This window comes from Labrus bergylta, chromosome 9, assembly GCF_963930695.1.
Source record: "Labrus bergylta chromosome 9, fLabBer1.1, whole genome shotgun sequence".
Classification (NCBI taxonomy): Eukaryota; Metazoa; Chordata; class Actinopteri; order Labriformes; family Labridae; genus Labrus; species Labrus bergylta.
In genome coordinates, this window is record NC_089203.1 from 20,899,955 (window position 1) to 20,924,017 (window position 24,063).

The following is a 24,063-nucleotide window of genomic DNA, read 5'->3' on the forward strand; positions in this document are numbered from 1 at the left end:
ATCTGAAACAACAAAGACTGAACCAAGCTACTTTTTTTTTTTTTCCAATATTGCCACCCAGAGAAAAGATAATGCAGCATTTCCCAGCAAAGATATTTCATGTTGAGGAAGGGGAAGCTGTATCTCAGGGTTGTATCACAGCTTTCCTGTTGGCATTACGGGTGCTTGCATTTAGAATTGGACACAGCTGAGGGCAAAACGCTGAAGATTTGGGACCCTGAGTAATCCTGCAGCAGATGTGAAATACTTGTGTTTGTTGTGAGTACCTGGAGGCAGGCTGGCTCTCTTCCTCTTCTTGCCGTTTTCTGCAGTGTTTTCCAGAGGAGGACACTCAGTCATCAGAGGCCCGCTGGAGCCGTTAAACTGAAGAGGGTCGTTGTTGGTTCCTGCATCAAAGGGCAGAGGGTTGAGTCCTGGAAGACACAAACACAGAAGGCCTGATTAAAGTGAATGAAGTGATGGCTGCTGACCAGAAGGGGAAAAACACTGAAACATCAAAAAGAGAAACAACTAGAGTATTCAGCTTTTTACTGTGCTTTTGATGTACAAACACTGCAGGCTTTATTCAGGCAGGCATCTAGAAATACCTCATACGCACTTTTATTTCAACATTCCTTAGATGGAGATGTTGGAGGAAAAAAATAATCAACGGTCAGGATTCAAATCCAGAAATGCCATTAGATGTAAAATTCCAATTAAAAGTCGAGAACAGCTGCTTAATGACCCTTGTAAGATGTGAGACATGCGTTCTTTATCTAAATCAATCTATGGGTATATGAAATCAAAGTGGAGATACATTAATAAGCTGGGGTCTCATACATAACCGTTGCAAACACACAAAAAATGGGGCCGAAACTAGCACAGGCAACTTCCAAAGTCTATGATCTATTAAAGCAAACCAGACGGGACCGCACCGTTTAGCAAACTCTGACCCAGGTGGATGTACATTTTGGAGGCAGGGGAAATATTCCAGTAAAGTGTGATTCTTGGTTTTAATAAAGATTACAGAGCCGTAAGAGGCACAGAGCACACAGAGACATGATGCTGGCTGTCTAACTTATTTATTCATTACTCAGCACATCTTCATCACCTGCATGAATTTATTGTGTAAATGAGTAAAGAGTGGACATTAAGTCGGGACATCTATCACAGGATAAACAAAACTTTTGTCTGAAAAACCCTGGGTCATGAGCTATAAAACATCAGAAGAAAGTGAATAAAATTAATTTAAAAAATATGATATCAATCCATAAAGAAATATGGAGCCCGAATGCTTAAAAACTTGTAAAAAAAAAAATCCCTTCACTATATTTATGTACTTATCCCAACTGATGCTCAATGATACACTGGTTTATTGAAGTCCATTCAAGGTCAACCCTCGAAAGAATAAAAACGAGTGTGTGTAAAAATATGATGAAAATATTCTAACCCTGACTATTGATCTGAACAAAGGCTGTGAGATAGAAAAAATAATTCATGCTAAAAACAGAAATATGGCTTTAACAAAGTCAGCATTTCATCCTCACTTCGACACTGATGCCGAAAGAGATTGTCCTATACTGGCGACACTAAAGGTATTTCTCCATAAAGAAGTTCAGAAACACATTATAATGAAGTCTATCTATCAGACTGCTCAGTGGAGTGAATTTTTCTGTTCGCATTTCCATTTTCCTCTCCATTATCTCACAGAATAAACAGCCACATCATGAATACAAGAATGTAGGAACATTTACACACACGAGTCATGAAAACAAAAATTCATATTCTCCGGAGTCCTAAATGAAGGATAAACAACTTAACTTGTGTTTTATGCTTAATGTATTGCTCTTCTCCTGTCATTGAGCTGTGTTTGTTTATGATCCAGAGCAGAGAGCTGGGGAGAATCTGTCTACATTCATGAAAAATTCATGACACTTCTTTGTGCACAGATTTGTTTTCTCCTCAATTGTGCAGAATAGATCAGAAGCTCCACATCAATGTGGCTCTATCAGTGTCCATAGGACAACAATCGGTTAGGAACAAAGTCAGACAGTGCTCTGAAAATGAACTCCACGGATTAAAACTGTTTACTGTTGTTTCAAATTACAACCCGACCGATTTATTGGCCAACCAATAACATCAGGCCGATGTTAGAATATCCAGTGAAAATCGGTATCAGCATTTGAGTTTTGTGGTATTACACTAGCAGTTCTCTTTCTGGCTGTCACCATCGAGTGTGCTTTATGAATTATAACAAGCATTATCACCCTCCAGAGTGTCAAGGTGATACACGCGCAGTTACTTTCTAGTTGAGGGACAATCTTGTCTTCATTATATATCTTTTTCACTAGTGTTTGATAACTGCATTTGAGAGATCAACGCAACAAATGTGTATATCTATCTATCTCTATAGATTGAACTCCGCAATATTGATATCGGCCCCAAAAATCCCATATCTGTCCGGCCCTATATAAACCCACATGTAAAGAGTCTTACTTCATGAGTGATTTTGAAAGAAAACTATTACTGTATGAAGAGATGTAATGACAAAACACTGATGACACAATGACAACGGGTTTTTGATTTAAGATTGATTTACCAAAACTAAAATTTTGATAATCAGCCTCAAATGTCGGCCCAAATGTTTGAAATACACACCGTGCATTCAAGCGGATACTGATGTTTGTATAAACTCTCCTTTTCTGCTGTCTCTCTCAGACTCACACACACACTCTCTTATCCTGCATAGGTATTAACACTGTTACAGTATCCGCCGTATGTCCTCAGTTATCAGGGATTTTCTACATTTAAAGAGAAACTGAATAAACATGTCTAAAAGGAGAACAAGCAGTCTCAGAGCGGAGGCAAAGGCCGTGCTGAATATCAGACAACACAGTCTGAAAAATAAAGCCTTAAAATACATTTAAAGCTGTCAGAGAGAGATCTGTTTGATTTATGCAGAACATCCAAATCCAAATAGGTTTTCTGTTTTATGTCGATTGAAACTCAGCACTCATCCGTCTCACTTTTTTGAAGATGACTGTCAATACTGCGGCGAGTGAAATAAATTGATCACTTAAATTGTAACGCCAACTCTGTCACCAATACACAGCTGCAGTCTTCATCAAAAGAGAGAAAGTATTTCAGTGAAAAGCATGAGTGTTTGTTTTTGTTTGTTTTACTAAAAGAGTTTCTTCACTCTCTTCACTCTTAACAACTATATTGACCAGAAAAAAGACTGCAAATGTGGAATAAATGTCGACTCCTGTGAACGGAGGAAATGGGTTGCAGTGAAATAAATGTGATTTAAAACTTGTGTAGAGCAACATGACCGACTGCATTTCATCCGAATAATGCCGGTTCACCATGCTCTGGAGGGATAGTGTTAAAGTCTAAAGCTCTGAGGCAGAAGTGGAGAAAAGCATTTTACAGATTCAGTCTCACTACTACAGCCTCTGTCTGCTGTGCAACTCATCTTTCTCGAGGCTGATGGATAGAGTGTATAAGTTTCAACATCTGGCCAGAGGGAGGAGTGATGTCATGGGGGGGGGAGGGGATAAATACCAGGGGGCTGGGTGGAGACGGGTGGAGGCTGCAGAGTAAATTAAAAGGGAATAAAAATGCTGAACTAGGAAACAAACTTTAAGCTCTGCATTCTCAGGAAGCAACATGACAGTGAGCTCAAATAAAATGGAGAACGCTTTAACAGCGAGCAGCGTTAAAGGTTAAAGGGAGGCAGGAGGAGAGGGGACCATAAAAATACACAATTAACCGCAGCATGTCATTAAAAACCATATAACTCGTCGAATGTGAAACCAACCAGTGCATCTACAGAGCAGAGTACATGAAGAACTGTCTGTTTATTATGATGTTCACATGTTATAAGAGAGGTCAATCACACAACTAATCAATAATTAAACCTTCTGTAAGCTAGGCCGGAGTGATTCAAGGCGGACATTGTGATGGTTTCATCGGTTTATCGTCTTGTCATGTTTTTCAATCGATGATTTTGCACATAACATACCACTTCTGAGGTTAAACAGATTCTGAAGTCCTTGAATAACTTAAATATAATTCCTATACATTACTTTAGCTAAACAATTAGTTGTCAGTAGTCAGCATATTGCATGATAACTGGATCTGGGTCAGATAATACCAGACACAGAGGTAATCCAGTTTGTTGCCACATTGTAGCATGAAATATGAGAGCCATCAAATCGAGTGTAGTATTATTATTCTTTCATAATGTCTTCAAGGCAGACCTGCGGCTGTGGGGATCAAACCTGTGATCTTTCTTTAATCGCGGCTGTGTTTGGTTTCAATGATTCCCTCAGTAACATGTTCTCCCGTTGTCCTTCATCTAACTCTGATCAGCAAATAAACACAACAATGCAACATGAATAATTCAAAGGGTATGGAAAATGTGCATCAGCACAACAATGTGATTCTAAACTGAGGGCGGTGTCAAGATACAGGACTATAATCTGACGTAGATTAGAAACATGTAAAAGCAGTTTAGACCAGGGATGGCCATTTACAGTCATCTAAATACTCAAGAACTCGCATTAACCCATGAACGAGTACTCCCTGGTTATATATTTTTTTTTTTAGTTTTCTGCGCTGTGCTGCTCTGTGTGTCTGCAGGCCAGCGGTCTAACATGACTCCTGGTGAGCGCTGTCTAAGAGTTCTGTAAAAAGACAAAAAAGGATAACCTAAGAAATGTAAATGCCTTCTTTCTTGAAATTTGAATTTTAACATGGCTGTGTCGATTTCAAATTTAGAGTCAATCAGCAGCATAAGTACAAAACAGGAAGATGCATTTGAAAAAGCAAGCTTTAGCCTCGCAAGGTCAGGAACTCAGTCAAATCTAAAACAAACACAATGGCAACGTTTTAGTATCAAAAGGTTGCTGAAGTATTTGGCAGCTGGTGAGTCCACAAACAGGATCCTAAATTAGACTTCAGTCTCCTGAAAGGTTACCGAGGAAACAAAGTCACAGGACCTCCATTAAGTCTTTGCTAAAAAAGTTTCTCCACAGATCAGTGAGCACAATAAAATGAGATATTACTCTATTCATAGCCTGCATAGTCCATCAGAACAACACAACATGTTCTGGCCGAGGCTACGACCACGAGCTCCCAGGCTCCTAAAAAGGGAAGCACACTGTCAGGTTGTGAGTGTCCTTAACAGATGTATAAACAAGGTGTCTGACTGATATGGCTTAGCAGAGGAAGGTGAAGCATGCCAAACAGCTGAGGTATTCTCATGAGGTCTATTAGCCAAGCTTTTCACTTCCTGTGTATTTATAGAAAAGACAAAGAGCCGTTAAAAACAACAGACAGTTCATACAAACTGTGGACACCCAGGGCGGTTTCGTGTGCAGCTGCTCCAACATGCAGACTTTGCTGATTTTAACAAAGCAAATTAATGTCTGAGAGTATCCTGCTTTGTTTCTCACTCATGCCTTCAGTGGCGAAAAGGGGAAAACTTGCACATAACAGGCTGTCGCACATGCAAGCCGTTTCCAGCAAAGGTTCACACTTCAAATTTAAGATGAAACCGTGTAACAGAGAGCCACAGAGAGAAGTATGTGTGTTTTAATGCAATCAAAAGAAACACCGAGTGGTTTCAAGAACAAGGTCTCAACTTTCAGGCTTTTATAATATTTTACTTGCAAGTTTGAATATTCAAATGTGAGGGGCACATTTTTGTCTCTGCCAGTCCTTTGTGTTGTGTTTACAAAGAAGAATAAAATGCGAGTTCTCTGTCGCCGTTTAAACACCATCTGCTCATTTTCTTGATCGGGGGGTTACAGACTGCAGCCGGATGAAACAAAACCTTGGCTTTCATTAAAGACCATTTAGTTGGGATCCAGGACTTTAAAAGCTTCTGACACAATCACCACTGAAATTTAGCTGAGAGGAAGTCTTACAGACCAACTATAGACTGCATTAATATCACGTTTCAGGCAGATGACTGTAAACTAATACTGCAAAGAGGCATGAAGGGATTGTACAGCAATTTTAGTATCATAATAAATTACATATGTTTCAAAAAAATAGAATGCAATACCCTACCTGATAATATTAGATATATATGGTCACATCAGGGCTCAAAAACTACATTTTATAATATTTCATAGCCAAGCAACTAGGCATCAGCTTCTTGTAACCTACATGATGCCCGATGTAAAATTGACATACTTTACTAGCCTAGTACTCATAAAGCAGCTCTTTCCCTAATCTTTAGACAAATTAACCATATATTTTACAAGTAAGACTTAAATCATTACACTGTTGAGTCGAAATTAGAAGAAAATGGAAATGACAGTTTGAAATGACAAAAATTGCAAAACACGATCCAAACGTCCCAATTTGTCTTTAAATCAAGCCTAATCAAAAAATGAGAATATTCAGGTCATTGTCAGCTAAAACTAAATGTCACACACACCAATTAGGATTAAAATCATACAAGTTACAAAACAGTTTTGGAGTTTGGTAAAGGTTAATCTATTCCCCCTTGTTGTGGTGACATTTTCAATTAGTACTTGAAATAAACCATGCTGCATTTATAAATGTCCCGATCTCTGCATGAGACACAAACTGCAAAACATTGGCATACAGAGCTGAAACACAGTGTGAATAATGAAGGGCAAACTGTAGGGGTTGAGTGAAGGCAATGCAAATCATGCAAGTTTTCACAAAGAACATTACACTTTGTCTATTTTTTTTTAAATGTTTAATTCTGCTGAGCTTCAAACATGAGGCTTGTAACGTGAATGTCAGAGAGAAGTCACTTAATAGCTTGTAGTGACAGTTCATAACTTCAATGACATGAAGTAAATTCCTCCTCAAACCCCCTCTGTTGTTCCTCCAAACCTCGGGGGATTGACTGAAGGTTAATGTATTTAAATCTGCCATCCACTCATCTCTGTTCCATTAAACTCACTAAGAATCTTTGGTCTGCAGTTTAATCCGCTTTCTACTGTCAAAGGCCTGTGCCCTTTTTGCTATGTATTAGCTGAACAAGCATGTGTGTGTTAAAAAGACAACACAGCGGTTGGTAAGGTCATGTTAGCTTACACATGCATGTGCAATGTCCTTTGGGGGCAATTCTTAACATTGGACTAATAACTGTGAGGCGCCCCCTGTAGGAGGTAATAAAAATGTATAGTTCATTCAGGAAAATTGTTCTTCTCTTCTGTCCTCAGGGACGCAGAAAATCTAAGCTCTACCATCTGGTCTCCACTTTAAAGACAGGATACTGTAATGCCTGCAGTGTATGGTGAAATCAAGATATCAACAATTAGGCTGTGGTACAAAGGATATCTTGGCTGTGTGGACAATAGCTGCTGTATCATTATAACAGCATGGCATGTGGTATGGTTGGCACGGGCGCTCTAATGCTAATGACTTTGGGATTGTTCTACCTTCCCTTGAATAGTTGGTGAAGCTGGTTGCAGTCAGTTAAAAAAAAAAACATTGGATGTTTTTTTGGCTCCAGAGGAACGGCTAATGAGACGCCGTCTGGCTCCAACACGCTTCAACAATGACACGATGGGAGAGACGTGTGCGTCTGTGCAACGCCGTGACCGGCTGCGAATGGTCATCTTTAAATAACACTTGGCTCCACAACTGACTTTAACTGTCTGTCCATTATGAGCACATCAGGAGATTTAGTCTCAAACATTTCTGAGACACAGTGGATCAAACTTCTGCAATAGCATCTCTCCTGCGCAGAGTTCAGACAGCTGTTGATTTTTGGACATTGACATCCCAGAATGCTGTCTATTAGAGGTGGAAAAATGTGGAAAAATCGAGATTCTTCTCTTCTAAGATTTAAAATAGATTTGTTTTATTTTTGAATTATAATTTTTTTTGGGGGGGGGACTAATCAGTCACTCCCTGCTAAGTGCTAAAGCTAGCTCTTTAACTCAGTAGAAAGCCAAATAGAAGAAGACAGGCTCATAAAGTATGTACTAATTCATAAATAGATTTTGAATCCATGGATCCAAGAATCTAGAATTGTTTTGAATTGAAAATCAATTCTGAATCGAAAAGTGACCCCAAGAATCTAAATCGAATCGAATTGTGAGAAACCCAAAGGTTCCCAGACCTACTGGCTATACAGAACAACTAATAGACATATGCTTTGAATAGCCTAAAAACATACATTTAACAGCAATAATTGCATTATCATTATCATGCAAGAATCAAATGTCTTAGAAGTCCTCTCAGTACTGTGTACAGCATCGTTCTCACAAACACCAGCTAACATCGACCCTGCTCCTGCAACAGATGCTATTTAAAGAAAACCCACAGGTGCTCCTTAAGAGAAGGGTGAAAGTCATTCCTTCTAATTAAAATGGAAGTAGGTTGCAGAGGGAACCGACTTTTCTTGAAGGGCTTCAATTGTATATCACGACCCTTTAGCACTGTCTGCCTGTCTATGAACCTCTTCTTTACTTCATGCCACCTTTTGTTCTTTCCCATCTGTCTACTCAAACAAAAGCCTCTTAATTATGCCTCTGTCTTCACTCCACTGCTTAGCTACCATCCACTTTTTTTTGTCTTGTTTTCTGCCTGTTCTGAAATCCCAACTGCTCTATAATTTGCTTCAGACCACCTCTATTTTATCATTGTGAGCGCATGGACATGAATAGAGGACTCAAGAGATTGATGAAGAGCAGCTGTCAACAGTGACAGAGCAGCAAGATGTATCCTGAATGTTTGTATTTGATTGAAAGGGGTGGATGTTTGTTATTTTTATTTCTTCTAAATGTGGGGCTTAAGTTTTCAGTTCATTTACTTTTTCTGGCAGCATTAGACAACATGAGATAAATTGGCTTTTGCAGTAATCCATACTGCATACTTGTTAAAACACTAGCAGGGCACAAGGTAAAGCTATTTAAAAAAAAAAAAAAAAAAAACCTGAATCACAGACCTTTATTAATTTATGATTTTATGAGCATTTTTCAGTTTTGTTTTAAAGAGTAAGCCCACTTCTTGTCATCGTGCTTAAAACCATGCAAGAGGCTGTACCTGCTTTCATCAAGATTAGATTAGAAGAAATATTGCCCCATGTGTCCTTTCATATAAACGTGTATTTAGTGTTATATTGTTTTTATGTTGTTTGCACAGCTTTCGCTCTCTGAAATAAGAATGAGTGTAATGGAGTCTTTATGAAAATGTTATAAGACCCTGAGTGACAATACAAGTGAGATTTCAGCGCTCTAGGTACCCATTTAAAAAAAAAAAAAAAATCTCTGCCTTTGATGCTATTCTGGGATGTAGCTGCTGTTCAGGTCTGTAGAGAAGAATTAGCAGATGGCTACTTGTCATTCTTCTTCTTCTGTACAAGACAGCCAAAGTCCTCAGTGTGAAGTCTGATGTTGATCATTATCTACGCTGCTAAGAGGGACACAGACGCTACTTTGACATAACTGCTGATTGAAAAGAGATGGGACTTAATTTTTCAGAAGTAAAAGCTCTAATTTGCAGACATTTTAGTGGAAAACTCCTCCAAAGTTCACACTGATACTGATAAGTGTTATGTTTCTGCAGGTCAAACTAACAAAAAGAATTGCATTGCACCTTCATAAAACAACATAAATAAGGCCTTTGGGGTTCTAAAAGGTGGAGTGGAGTTATAAGTCTCCACATCCACTCACTAAAAAAAGACAGTAGACGAACCAAAGAAATTGGCCTGAAACAAAAATGGAGTCTGATCAACCCTGCGCACACGCACACACACTGGGTGCAATCAGGACAGGTGCTCTCAATGATAGGCTCGTTAGAAGCACTGGAGGTCACAGGCTACCTCCATCCATAACACTAGTCTGTAGTTGAGTGTAACTTTTTACAATGCATGCCAAGAGGAAATGTTCAGACTTTAAATTCAAAATATGGGTCAGTGTCTTATTATTCTTTTAAGAACTTACTGTGACCCATTTAAATGATCACTTTCCTAATACAACAACATTATTGGCCCCGTCTAGTAAATGCTTGTGTATGCCAACCTCATTTCCCCCTGTTAGTAGATAAAGCCTTTATGTGTAATTTAATCTGAATGAATGAATACAAAAGGATAAAAGTTTGTTTTTTTTCTCTACATGTTGCAACACTGTAAAGGCTTCCCCTAAACACAAACATTAAAGACACATTTGATCTTCTAAGTGTCATTTCACTGAAACAGCCGCATCCATTTAAAAAATATATAAGCTACTAAATGACATTTGAGGTTTTTTTTTGCCCCCGCTTAGTGCAGACATGCCAACATTTGGAGCTGTGTGTGCAAAAAGCAATATTTAGTCACACATGAGAGTGCTAATGGACCCTGTGGCACTAAATGTCAGCACTCATTGTTTGAAGTCTCTTGTTGTTTTGTCACAGGAAAATGGAAGGGAGCATGTTTTTGTGTCGAAGAGGGGTTTAAGTGTGCCAGAAGGAATTACTCAGTGAAGCAGAAGAAACTTCCTCCTGTAATGACCAAGGGACAAGTCGGGGAAAATCAATCCCAGAAGCTGTCATACTGAAATTTAAGGCATAAATAAAGAAAATGGTATAAGAGCTGCAAAGAGTGCAAAACACTCTTTGTTTTATCATTTTGGGGAGGCTGGGAGCAGCTGGGGTCACAACAGGTTGCTCTCAGTTGAATAAACACCCACTTAGGAACACAATAATTTATTTGATTTATTCATACGCCCGGGGTTTACACTGATGCATGCTAAAGCTAAGCTCTGACTCATTTAAAGACAGAAACATGGTGACAAAGGGTAAAGTGAATCATCTTCTTAATGTGATCTCTGGTGCAAACTGCCCCAGCCAAGTATGCCACTTTAGGAAGAATAGTACAGTAGAAATTCTGAAGAAAGCTGGTAACAATTTGTTTTTAAATGAGAGACTTGACAGTATCTGTAGATGTGGGATCAATGCCAACAGTGTCTCGCAATGATTCCAAAACAAAACTTTATTTGGCTTGTGTGCCAACATTTCTCTTACAGGAAAACAGGTGCAGTAGAATAGTGCAGTGCAGGAGAGTAACACATGCATCCCGCCAGCAGGAAACATTTATATTAAAATGTAGGCATAGACCACTATAATGGATAAACATGTTGTATTGGTAGTAGGACTCAGTGTTCATGATTAAAGTCAAGAACCCCCTGACCCATACATCGGATGAGTCATTACTAGAGCTGTGCATCTTCACTGGTCTTACGATTCAATTCGATTACGATTATCCAGTCGACAATTCAATTCGATTCGATATCACGATACATCACGATTCATCCTCAATTTCCTATATTACTGCACATGGCTACTTTTTCATAAACAGAGACAAACATTCTTATAAATATGAACTCCTTTCGTATAATTTCAAAAGTGATTTAGACAACAATGTCGTTATCAATAGCTTTACATTGTGAGTTAAAATTAATACATTATAGAGGTAGCCTACAGTATAGGTAACAATAATACGTTTTTGTGTGTTTAGTCTATTATACGAGAGAAAGATGTTTTTAAGTCACTGTGTGTTCCCTTCTCAGGACGTTGTAGCCTTTAGCTGTGAGCTTTGTTCAGGGTTACTTTTGTTTCTTTCCTTTTTAGTTCAGACGAGTTGTGTTAAGTTGCTACTGCTGTAAACACCCCATTTCCTGATATGAGTGTTTCACAATAAAAGCACTTCGACTACAGATAGGCCGGGGACTTTTATTGTGAAGAACTTGTCGGAAATAGAATGTGTTTATCATCGAACGGACGCAGCTTTAGCGGATGTGCACTTATTAGCGTTGATTCTCGATGACGCTGTGTCGGGAGTCTACTTTGTTTACAGCTGCTCACTTTATCACGAGTCACCGCCACAGCCCCAGGACAGGACTTACGTTGTTTTCTGTCACAAATCCTTCTGTTAGCCTACGTTACTTTCATCACACACCACCATGTGTTTTCAGGTAAAACAAACTCACTCAACGCTGCGCAAAACAACCACATATTTAGGGGTTGGCAGATGCTCTTTTCTAACCCTCGTCAGCATCGATGACGTCCTGTCCCTGCATCGATGCATTAATCTTCTAGTCTGCATCGATTCGCAATGCATCGATTAAATTATTAATTTCAACAGCCCTAGTCATTACAGAGTAATGATGGAGCAACAGGAATGGCTGAAGGTAAACTTCACAAACAAAGTCCCAAATGTATCATAAAGCTCAAACAGATTAGCGATTAAAAAAGGGAGGGTAATGGAAACAGAGGACAGTGTGACACGTCAGCATGACTTAATGCTCAGTGCAGACAGTTACTAAAGTTGACTTCACAACTTTTGAAATAAAGTCTCGTGCGGCCTGGTCTCCAGCTGCCAAGTGTGACTGATTGTAGGGCTGACAGCGCTGTCATCAGCAGTGCAATACAGATGCCCCATGGTGTCCTGGGACTAAGCTATGAGCAGGACCAGACTTTTACTTGCTCTGAGTGTGAATCATTTGCTTCTCATAAGTGAAGACAAGCAATCTTAAGAGGACACATTGAGCCAGATGAAATTACGATGGGTATTTTTTATTTTGTTTTGATAGATTACAGATACAATGATGAGAACATACAATGATTTCAATTAAATTCTAAATGTTAGCTGAAGCCTGATTGTATACCTCGCAAAATGTATACATAAAGTAAAAAGTTGCATGTTTATAAACGAGAATGTTCACCAAATTAAAAGAATTAGTTAGAAAATCCAGTTCAGATACTGTCATTACGGACTCATGATCTGCAGGCTGCTACTCAAGAAACTGTCCTCACATCAACCCACTCAAGTTCAATCACAGCTTTACTCTTTGAAATCTGTCCTCTTCCTTCTTGTCTCCTGTGCCAACAAGTACCAGAATAAAGCAGATTTTTTTTGTCTTTGTGTGCATGCCAAAAACTCTTTTTGAAATCATCTGAAGCGTAAAAACGGTCCGTTAATCAACCAAGCTACCTGTTTGTGTTAAAACTGCCTCTGCTTCCTGGGCAAATAGAATCATTTCTATCATCTATGGCTGTATGTTATGGATCCAAAAAACAACAAACAAAACAGTTTGAAAAAAAAAACCCTGAAGGCAGAGTCTTGGATTTGAAAGCAAAATCTGCTTCGTTGCCAAAATGTCCTGTCAAATATTTAGCATTAGGATGGACCTGCAGGGGGAACAATGATACGTCCACTCTTTACTTATGTCATTTGTTGAGTCAGTCTCACAGTTTGTTCTGACAGCAGCTTTGGGATTGAACTGTGTCATCAAAAATAGATGAGATCTAAAAAGTCCCTGCTCCTTTACTTTTCAAACTTCAACACGGCTAAATGGATGAATGCTTCCTGTGCTTATCTTTTTGATTCCTTTTCTTATCCCAACTTCGTACAGGAACAGTTAGGCACAAATGCTGCATGATAGCTTTGAGTGCTCAGATAACCATATGCTGACCTTTTATGAATTCAGAGACGCATTCCCAGCTGTTCCTAAATTCCATGATCTCTCTTCAGTGGATTAGCTTCAGTAAATTGACAAACAAACCCTACAATCATGTTGCAATAACATCATCTGTGGTATTGCTCTGTGCTGTGGAGCAGTTTCCCTGATGGATTCCACTGTAACAGGACAGGAAATGACCTTTCCAGACAGTTAACGACCTGGTCATAGAGGCGATCAACACAAAGGCAATTAGCCAGTCCATAGATCACACTTATCCGGCTATAGAGAAGGCAACCAAGCCCAGCAGTGGCCACTCAACCAACATAACGAATAAAGAGTCCCACTTCCATACAGCCATTAAAATATCGAATGCAGTGATGGGAAAAAGCATTCTAATATCTAACAGCGCAGCAGTTCCTTGATTTGGTTGTATGTCATATATAGTTACTTGATAGTTTGTACTGTGAAACTATTTTAGTTTGATTTGTTTTTTTGCGGGATTAAAGTGATCCAGTGATTTCAGTCAGCTTCACAAGAAATGTCACTCTCCTCAATCAATAGAGCCCTCATCTTACAGGAAAAACAGATATCAGGCCACCTGTGTACCCTGTGCTCTTTTTAGAAAATCTGCCATCTTCTAATGCTCAGCATTTAATTCATGAGTTACACAGTATATACTTACGATAAAGATGCACTCTGATACCTAGGTGCAACAATACAGGAAAACAATGACACATTCAATAGATAGCAATGTTACATGGCCAGTGCTGCCTTGCAACACCCACCAACTGTTTTTAGTCGGGCGAAGTATTAATGTACGCTTGTTGTGTCGATAAATAAATACATAAAGACTTAAATCTCTGTCTTTAGTCCAGAAACATGTAAATAGAAAACAGACTGTTAATTCCAGTGTAAGTATTCCTTAAGTTGATGCAGAGCATAATCACTTCATGTCAAACAGGTGTAATAGTCTAAAATTAATGGAAGGCAGGGCCTGTAATCTCAGGACCAGATACGTCTCATGGATTTGATCGAATAGACTAAATAATCTACTGATTTGTGAAAGACTTAAAGACAGATTAGCAATGACATTTCATTGTATAGAACCAGCCTTTGTGAAACTTAATCACGGTCACACCTCTAAATACCTTGAAGTCCACTGGTAACAACTCAGTCCCAGAGCAGTTAGCAGACATCTTAAACTTCTTTTCTGAATGATGAACCACATCAGAACCTTAATCCTGTCTCTACTACAAGGCCCAGCTCCTTACAATTTGTCTGAAAATCCTAAGAGTAGCATGGTAAATATTGCAAATGTCATGACGTTACTTCAAGAATTAAATATTCATGATGTTCTCAGGGATTAAAGCAGAAAAACATATTTTGACTGACTCCACATATAAAACAAGTTTTATATTAGAGGAGCTCTCCACATTTAACTTCGAATGGTGGATTCAATCTATGAAATAAAATATATGCTTTTTCTTTCATGCAGGCAGGTAGGGGGTTCTGAGGGGATTCCCCCTGAAGAATGTGTTATTCTAGTGCACAAATGAAGCCTTTTGGATAGTTTTGAGAACGATATCTTGTTTTAAGGACCAATAAATAGATGATAGTGGCAGAGGTAGTCAGATTGTAAAAGCAGCAATGACCTTAAACAAGATAAAGTCCTGCACTGAAAACTACTTAAGTAAAAAATACAAAAGCCCAAACTATACTTAATGGTAAACGGAGCTTGTATACCGCTCTTGTAATCTTCTGACTACTCATAGCGCTTTTATATTGCAGACCATAAATTTCAGAATTATGACATTGATGGAAATCCATTATAGCGATTTTCATTCCCTTGCTATATAGCCTTATGTTAATGTCATCTAATGATTTCAAAGATCTGCAGACACAGCTACTACCTCCTTTGATTCATTGACACAGATTTCCTGCTGATATACTGCTGAAAATATGTTTCGAAGACCTCAGCGGGGAAGAGGATGCCCTCTAAACTTAAAAAAGATGTTAATTCTTTGCTTGGCATTAATGACAAGCTCCAGTGGAGCTGTGATTTTCAATGCAAATTAATGTGAATTTTAATTATGACATTTTACAGCATCCGCAGTCTTTGTGGCATCATTTTATGAGTGTTATAAACTACAGTCTACATTTGCAACATTACCAGAGAGGGTGGAGTAGGAGGCAGGACACTGCTGTTGCTCACGCAATACATAAGAGGGAAATATCAAAAATATTTTTCGGTAGAAATGCCTAAATCTTTTAAGACTTAACGTAAAAGATCTTATATACTGGTGCGACCAAAATACTAAAACGCTGAGACATGCACCGTCAAGTTACCTTTTAAAAATTGCAAGTCGCTTTTTCTATAAATCTTGTGATTAATTTAACCCTTCAAAAGCATTTTAAAATTAAGGGAGACAGCGTTTATTCCGGATCTATTGAACAAGTTTATAAAAGAAACCAACTGAAGGCTTTAATCAATAATGTATCATATCAGTTATTTCTCAACTTCTGGTTCTTTATCAGATCTGATTCCATGGAGTCACATCATGACAATTTAAATGCACCAAGTCTGATTCTCTTCTAGCTCCATTCCCCACATACATCAGCAGATCTTGATGGCAAAGTTCCCATAGGAGTCTACTGTTGGAAATCTTTCATGCGTCAATCATTGTATTGCCAGCTGTCTGGACAGTTGCCCATGTTTGTCTTTATATTACATACAGTATTATACTAAAACAATTAACATGCAAAGACTCATGGATCTGATTAGACCCTTATGAGACATCAACAGAAGGCAATATAAAGCTTGGTGCCCAAACACAATTAAACATAACCATACACAACTAGTGTACCATGGGAATATCTCTCATCCCCACACTGCTCTGTTTACCTTCAAGCAGCTCCCGGGGATTAAGTTCTCCCTGGGGTCCACATTAATGAGACTGTTTGTGCTGTGTCACTCATACCGAGAAGCCCACTTCAGCTGACAATACTGAAGACTCTCCACAGTGCGTTCTCTCCCATTGAATCCCTTATTCCTAAATGAATTTGCAGTTAGAAAGCCATTTTCTCTAGAGGGCTTTTGAAGAGAAGCACAGAGCCCCCTCTCTTGGTTTTGTGTAGTGAGGGTCTATGTCAGGAGGCTGAAACTGACCGCTCAGACCTTCAGAAGCCTGTGTCAAAACTAGAGGTGTGAATTCTAAACCTTTAAACGCTGACCTTCAGGAGGAACCAGAACGTTGTGGAAATCCTCAGGTTGCTCTCTTCGACATCAGCCTGCGCTTCACACATCTCTTCAGGTGTGGAGACCTCAACTACAGACTGGACTTGGATGTACAGGCCAGAACTAAAGTTATTATTTCTACATTATTAATTCCACAGTATTCTGATTTAGCGTCCTTAAAGACCTGTTGTAGATAATTAAAATGTGAAGTAAGAATACATAAGATAATACAATAGTGGTAAGTGCATACAACTAGTATACAAAGGAGAAAAGTAAACTATTGAGGACAATTTATGATGATATATGCTTTGAAAACTTAAATGGAAAATTGCCAACAGTGTCCTCTGACAAGCACATTTTTCAACTGAGAAGGATGGTGAGGTGACAAAGTGGGATTCTGATGCTTGAGCTTTCAGCAGTCCCATAATCCATTTAATACTTACATAAAACAAACAGTCATGATATCTAACAATTAGGATGAGGGATAAATCCTAGCTGAGAATATTCTGCTCCAGGGCTTGTCACGATATCATCTGCCATTAGACGTCTGGACAGACGCCACATCTAAATATCTGTGACCACCACAGTGATAACATCCTGGCCGAGCTCCCTATGAAGAAACAAGGAGTAAGTTGAGTAAATAAGATTAATCCCTTCCATTAACAGAGGGTCTGCGGTCTCTCCTGCCTTTCCACCAATAACTATCTGGTCTTAGTGGAAGATTAGAGGAGAGAAACGAAGCCAACAGCATGACTCCACTAGGCAGGCCTCCCCTGTTTAATTACCAAAACAGCACAAACAAATTAAGCCTCATAGATCATGTGAAAGGACAGCTCCAGAGGCTACGATCTGGCTCAGACTGGCTCTACTCTCTCTCTCTCTCTCTCTCTCTCTGGTCTCTACTGATGCCGTCTATCCATCAGTCATCACAGCAGTCAGACTGGGGACTGTTGTCACACTGTTATTAATGGCCAAAGTGATAAAACAGAAAAGGTGCGAAAAGAACAAGATGACAATGTCGGACTGATCATTTATAACAAGAAATAACTCTGTAAGGTGTTACATGTGTTTCATCTGTTACCTATTACTAAATGTACCACACTCTGAGCTGTTGTATGATTCAAACAAGATCCTTTATTTCAGAACAGTTTTAGTTACAGCCGGTGAACTGAAGTCATAGAATAATAAAATCTAGAGTCCCGAAAATGTGCCAAGATCAATGTACTGTAACGATTACTAGGGACTGATTTCCGCGATATGGAAAACACCGACGGAATCACGGAATTAGACAATAAAAATGGAATCAATTGTAAAACACGGAATATAGTGGTATTTGCTGAAATGTGTGTGTGATCTACAAAAAAAATCAAGCTTACACTTATCAGCCAGGAAGCACTGTGGACACTCACTATAGGCCGGTTGTTGGTGCAACTCAAAACTCTGACACAACAATTTATTTTCATATTGATCTACCATCTCTGACTTCTTTAGGACTGGCAAAGAAAGCATGGCTGAGAACCGGCAGGATTTAGCTCAAGAAGGAGAGACACCTGAAAACATTCTTCATCGTTGACCTCCAGTGAATCAGGAGAAATGTTGTTTTTCAACAAGAGAGAAAAAAACTGAAAGGAAGAAATGGATATGATAGAATAAATGGTTTAGAGACCAATCTCCACATTGAGCACTGAAATAGAACAAGATAAACTTAAGGAAGTGTTCATAAAATGGCAAGGTCAAGACAGAGAGGAGGACAATTTCAATGAATTAAAAAAAGCAACACTAGTGTTTCGGTCCATTTCACCTTAAAGCAATAATAATTGATTAAATTTTGTTTGGGAAATACAGGTTATAGGAGAAGGATACTGAGTCTTTTCTCTCCCTGTGTTTCTCTGAGACCAAAGGACAGCTCAACATCTCTGACTCTCTCTCCTGCACCAGTTTCAAGTTACAACCAAGCCCCACTCTGACAGCCTGCCCACCAGTCTCCAGTCTGAAATATTACCCATAAAGCCCAGTGCCACAATAAACCCAGAGCCATGGCTGATTTGTGAATCCAATTACCTCCATGTCTGTAATGGCTGTGTTCAGTGCCATGATATTAAGTCAGCTGTTGTCAGCATATGTCCTTAAGGCCACAGCTTCCACAAGGAACCACATTCAGCATCTCCAGGTCTTTTCAGACTACGTTACCACAAAGTGCCTTAACTAAGCTCAGCCAACATTGCGTCTTTGGTCCATAAATATATAGTTTCTACATCGGGGTAATATTCTTTTCCCAGTCTGTGAATTCACATTGTGTTTCAGCATTGCAGAAGCACTGCACAGCTGGAGCTGCGCCTTATAACACAATCACCTTTGTCATTTAATCACGCTTGAGGCTGGGAGAACAGCAAATCATCTTTTTTATGTATACATGCAGATTCATAGGGAAATGACAAATAAATAGAATCTTGAATTTATCATCCTCATTTATGGCCCTCTACTGTCAGTCACTGTTACTATAGTAACCACACGTTGGGTAGACAGTGGTACATGTAGACTAGCAGGAAAGAGGCAGACAATTTACGTTGGAAAGTTTAAAGCTCCAGTTTGCACTGAAAAGTTGAAAAAAAAAATTTGAATTGTGTAAGAGAATTGTGATCTTAATTCTCAGGGAGAAAAATTGTGATTCACATTTTAGGAGGAATTGTGCAGCTCTAACTGCAATATAGGATCTCAAAATACGTGTTTTACATGTTTCACGGCCAATTCACACAAACTGGCTCTTAAATCTGGGACAGCAGCAGGCTACAATGCATAGTGAATGGGTGTTAGAGCCAAATGTGTTACAGGGATTTAAAAATGCAAACTTTAGGAGAAAGTTGAGAAAAGCTCATTTCAATGAAAATATTCTCTGACATTACTCAAATCAACATCCAGGCAAAAGGTAATCCCTTTAGAACACCTGCACTGCCAACATCAACCAGGGCTAGTTGCTTATGCACTGTGATTACTTGATTGATTTCTGAGCAACCTTTTTTTTTTTTTTTTTTGTCCAACACTTTACATTGAGGCATGCAAACCAAATCACAGCAACACAGATGAAGATGAACGTTACCTTTCTCAAGCCATCCTTTTCTTCAGTTTCCTCTGAGCCTGTTTTACATTATCTCACCAAAGTTCACTAACACTTGCCTGAGGGGTGACAACGTAATTTGAGCTTCAACCGCAACAACGAATGATGCTTTCCTAAACAAGGATTAATGAAAAGCAAGACGGTTTATTTTAAAGAAATAAACACTAAGACTAATGGTACCAAAAAACAAGGGCCAATATATTTCTGCAAGCATGCGCGTATTCCATGTTTATATGCATTTGTCTTTAGATAGGCAGATAAGAGCAAAAAAAATAAAATAACATGATTGGAGCAGATTTACACATTTAAGATTTACTTAACAAAAGTGTGCCACATTGAAAATACCTATCTGGATGGTATAATGATTAGCTGGCTTTTGAAATACCAAACTATGAAATAGGTAGACATTTACTATCACAGCTGCTGTCTGCTTTCTAGTATTTTTAACTGCCTAAAATAATAAACAAACAGACCATATTTATTGTGTATTTTAAAACAAACATCTGAGTAAAAAAATGTCATGAGTCTAGTTTTGAACTTGAACCCTCTATGTTTATGTGCTCGATTCAACCTGCAATGACCATGTAATTTAGCGAGGTCTACAGTTCACCCAAAGCCTAACCTCAGCTTGCATACCAACGGTCTAAAATAGACAGAGCTGTAATTCAAAGAACACCACTGAAAACTACACCCCATTCCCTGGTCGAAATGTTACTCTAGTGTTGTATCATCCTACTGTAAATGCTCACCTCCCATTCCTCGAAAATGACAGGGCTGAAAAAAAAAAGCTACAAATAAATATTGGCCATCAAGACGTGCTGAGCTCAGAAATGGCTTGCGCTTATCCTGCTGCAGGGGTCTGACTTTAGCAAGTCTTCACACAGTAAACGTGCCTTTACAGGGCTTCCTTTACGGTCAAACACCAAACCTTTAAGAGCAGTCCCAATGACATTTGAGTCAGGGTGTTTCTGCTTTGGTATGAAATAATCTGCACAGTGGGGATCTTTTAGGGTGAGTTCCTTGAAGTGAAAAACATCCCAAACAAAATTTACCGCAAAAATGTGTTGTTGAAACGAACGTAACCAAATCATTTTTCATATCTTACAATTTTGACATGCTTCAGACGATGAACAAACATTTCTATGACATTTTCTGCACACTACCCCACCTTTCTGTCATACTTTAATTAAGAGGCCAAATGCCCCCATCAGATAGAGAGCATACAGAGAACCTCTGCAGCACTATTAATAATGCATTCATGGTTACATTCCCTCCATCCATTCTGGTACCATTTTGTTTGCAATGGTACCCCCCCCCACCCCTTCTCCCCAAAGTAAGAGCCACATAAATCTCAGCTCTCAGTCTCTATTACAGTGGAGCGATGGCTGCCTGCCAGACAGGCAATCTCTTTGGACACCCCCATTCTCTGGTTACAACCACTGCACCACAGTCTCAGCTTTCTCCATTTCCTCCACGGGGGAATGTTCAACATATCAATGTTTGGGGGAACAGCATTCAACCAAGAGGGCCAACTCTAGCACAGACATATATCCATATGAAAGCAGTTATGCAGCAAGGTCGGAGTAATAAATGTCATGAAGTTTCCTGTATTAAATTACGGTTCAAAGCAAATAAATAAAATAAATCCACAATAAATGGAAAAGCTGATTCTTATAAAACATAAATATGTATACACGATGAAACTCCTAAATAAAAGTTAGATTTAGTGGCTCCATTTATCATCCAGTGCTAAGGCAGAATATTTATTGTAATACAATCCCAGAAGCAGCAGTGGTCTCAGGTAACTCCAGAGATGTATCCAGCAGTAGTGTCCAACATCCCACTGGTGATCCATCACATTGCATGCTGTGCTACTTCCAATTGCTTCTCTTGGCATGAGTAGTGAGGGGGGAAAATGCCACCACAAAACAAAAAAAAACTAAATATAATCAGGTTAATTCTTTCACCCAGTGAATTCACATCGCTGGGCAGGTGCAATGTTGCTATTAAAGTTTCAGAGTTGTCCTCTCCTCAGCACAAAACTAAGTAGAACAGACAAGGAGATACAGCTATGCTTGTGTCTGCACATTAAAGTGACAGCTGTGGTGTCCCTCATTACTAAAACACAAACATAAGCACAAGTCCAGCAGGGTTGTCGGGATGTTGCTCTTTAATATTTTAGTTGTAAAGGTCTGACAGTCTGTCAGATATGCCTATCAAGGCTGAAAATATACAATTATTTAGTGTCTTTAATTTCCAAAAAAAAATAAAAATCAATGATAAATCGGTAATGTACAGGGTAGAGTCATCTGACAGTCACTTGATTCCCCGCCTAGAGTCAATACAACAACAAGTTAGTCAGCCATTTCAATGACTGCCAAGAAACAGAAACTTGCCGACAAAAAATGACTCAAGTCATTAGTTAATTTATTTAAAACGGGATACTTACTGCTTGAAAGCATTAAGCAGGAACAAATTCTCGTTTAAATAAGAAAGGATGTCCCTAATGTTTTTGTATTATGCTCCGTTACATGTTGTAGTATAGATTTGACATAACATAAGACATTTTTAGAAAATTAAAAAAAAAAAACTGGTATGTTTTTAAGTTAAATGTAAAAAGTAGAAAAGTTGTGCAGCAAGTCGTTGATAAACAGTTTAATCCAGCTTCAAACTTCTTCTGTAGTCTCCTGTGCTCAGAGGGACTGTCAACAGAGTTTAACGCTGCAGTACTGCTACCTCAATCCCATCTCACACACTGCTCATACACAGCTAATGCAGAACAAAGTTGATGGCTCACTTCGCCCCTTCATAGAGCTCCTGAATGTGCTGTTGCTGAGTCCTAAGCTTCATTTTTAAAGGTTCCCTGCATGGCTGCGTGTCATAAAAGTGATTAGAAATGAAGAACTCTGACAGTGGTATGGTTGGGGCTTTGGTTAGTTGCCTTCAGGCTGCCAGGCCCTCTTAGCTACTTGATTCAAGATGACTTGTTGAACTGCTGTGTCTGCCAACACCGCTGATCCTCACAGGGATCTTTCACACAAGCTATAAACTTTTCTTCACCTTCTAACTCAACAATTAGACCGAGTTAAATTGGGTGTCTACAGAGCTCACAAGTAAGCATTAAACACAGGAATAAACAACCATCACTATCCTATATTAAGCTGTCACAAAAACTGGATGAGTGGTGAGGAACTAAAACAATCAAGTTATTGCACCACCTGTCTTAAAAACCAGCCTGACAGATGGTGTGCTGCTGGCAGTAGAATAACTTGACAAAAGCCAAGTATCTTGTGAAGAGTGATTTGAGGAAACATATGCGCCACTTTTCCACCGTTTTGGTTAAGTCTACGTAATGAACGGCTGCTGTGTCATGATGGAGAGTCAAGGATAATACAGTGTTCTTACAGTAACCATAAATAAGTTACGCTTTGGACTTTCTGACATTGTCTCAAACTTTCCACATTCAGTTAGACCGTATCTACTGAAACTCTGAGGGTCTGTCACACCAATACATTTCCACTTAGTTACACTCTCGGTGAGGTAGGAAGCTGGTTCCACAAAATGTGACAATGGCTCAAACTTTACCTTTATTTTCTGCTTCCTCCCCCTTTCTCTTTATCCCCGTTTCCTAGACAGCTACTGCCTCAAGAACCCCCACGAAGTAACTAATATTGTCATGCACTAGGCAATTAAATGTGAGCTGCCAAATCTCTGTATTGTACAGAAGTCCGCTCTGTAGTCAGTCTAAATATGTTCTGCAAGTACTCCCATTCAATGCTAAAAAAAGCTGAAATATTTAAGCTCCTTCTCAAGCACTCAATGCACAACCTTAAAATCTTTCCTCTGGCACATCAGGGTAAAGAGCCAATAAAGGCAGTCTAAGGATGCTCTGCAGTGTGGAAGTAAATGGCTGTCACTTGGCCTGATAGAGCTTCTCTCTCTCCCCCAGTGTTCATGGGGAGGCACTCGACCCCCCAAATTACTCATTTTGATTCAAAGCATGTGTGTGTGTGTGCATCAGGAGAAAAGGGAACAGATCAATTCTGTCTGTGTAAGATAAAACAACAACATCGCAGCACAAACCAAAATGAGATAAGACATGAAGCACATTGTGATTGGACAAACACCTGAGCATTTAGGTCCCCAGAGCAGTAGCTTTTCTATCTTCGAACCACATGTTTTATCAGTCTACAGGACATATTTGGAAAACTGGATGATTAATTAAACACCATATTTGTTTTATTACGAAGTGTAATTTTTAATGACACTTTGTTTGAGACTTTGGAGGATGTTAA

The 24,063-nt window shown here is 39.0% G+C and overlaps 1 protein-coding gene across 1 annotated transcript in view; it reads right to left on the reverse strand.

The window, feature by feature from the left end:
• Positions 1-24,063, reverse strand: part of LOC109988859 (ecto-NOX disulfide-thiol exchanger 2-like) — a 92,359-nt gene that overhangs the window by 67,186 nt on the left and 1,110 nt on the right. The window contains exon 2 of the mRNA XM_029278577.2: positions 267-413. Within this exon, the coding sequence (XP_029134410.2) occupies positions 267-413 (147 nt within the window). The remainder of the gene's footprint in view (positions 1-266; positions 414-24,063) is intronic.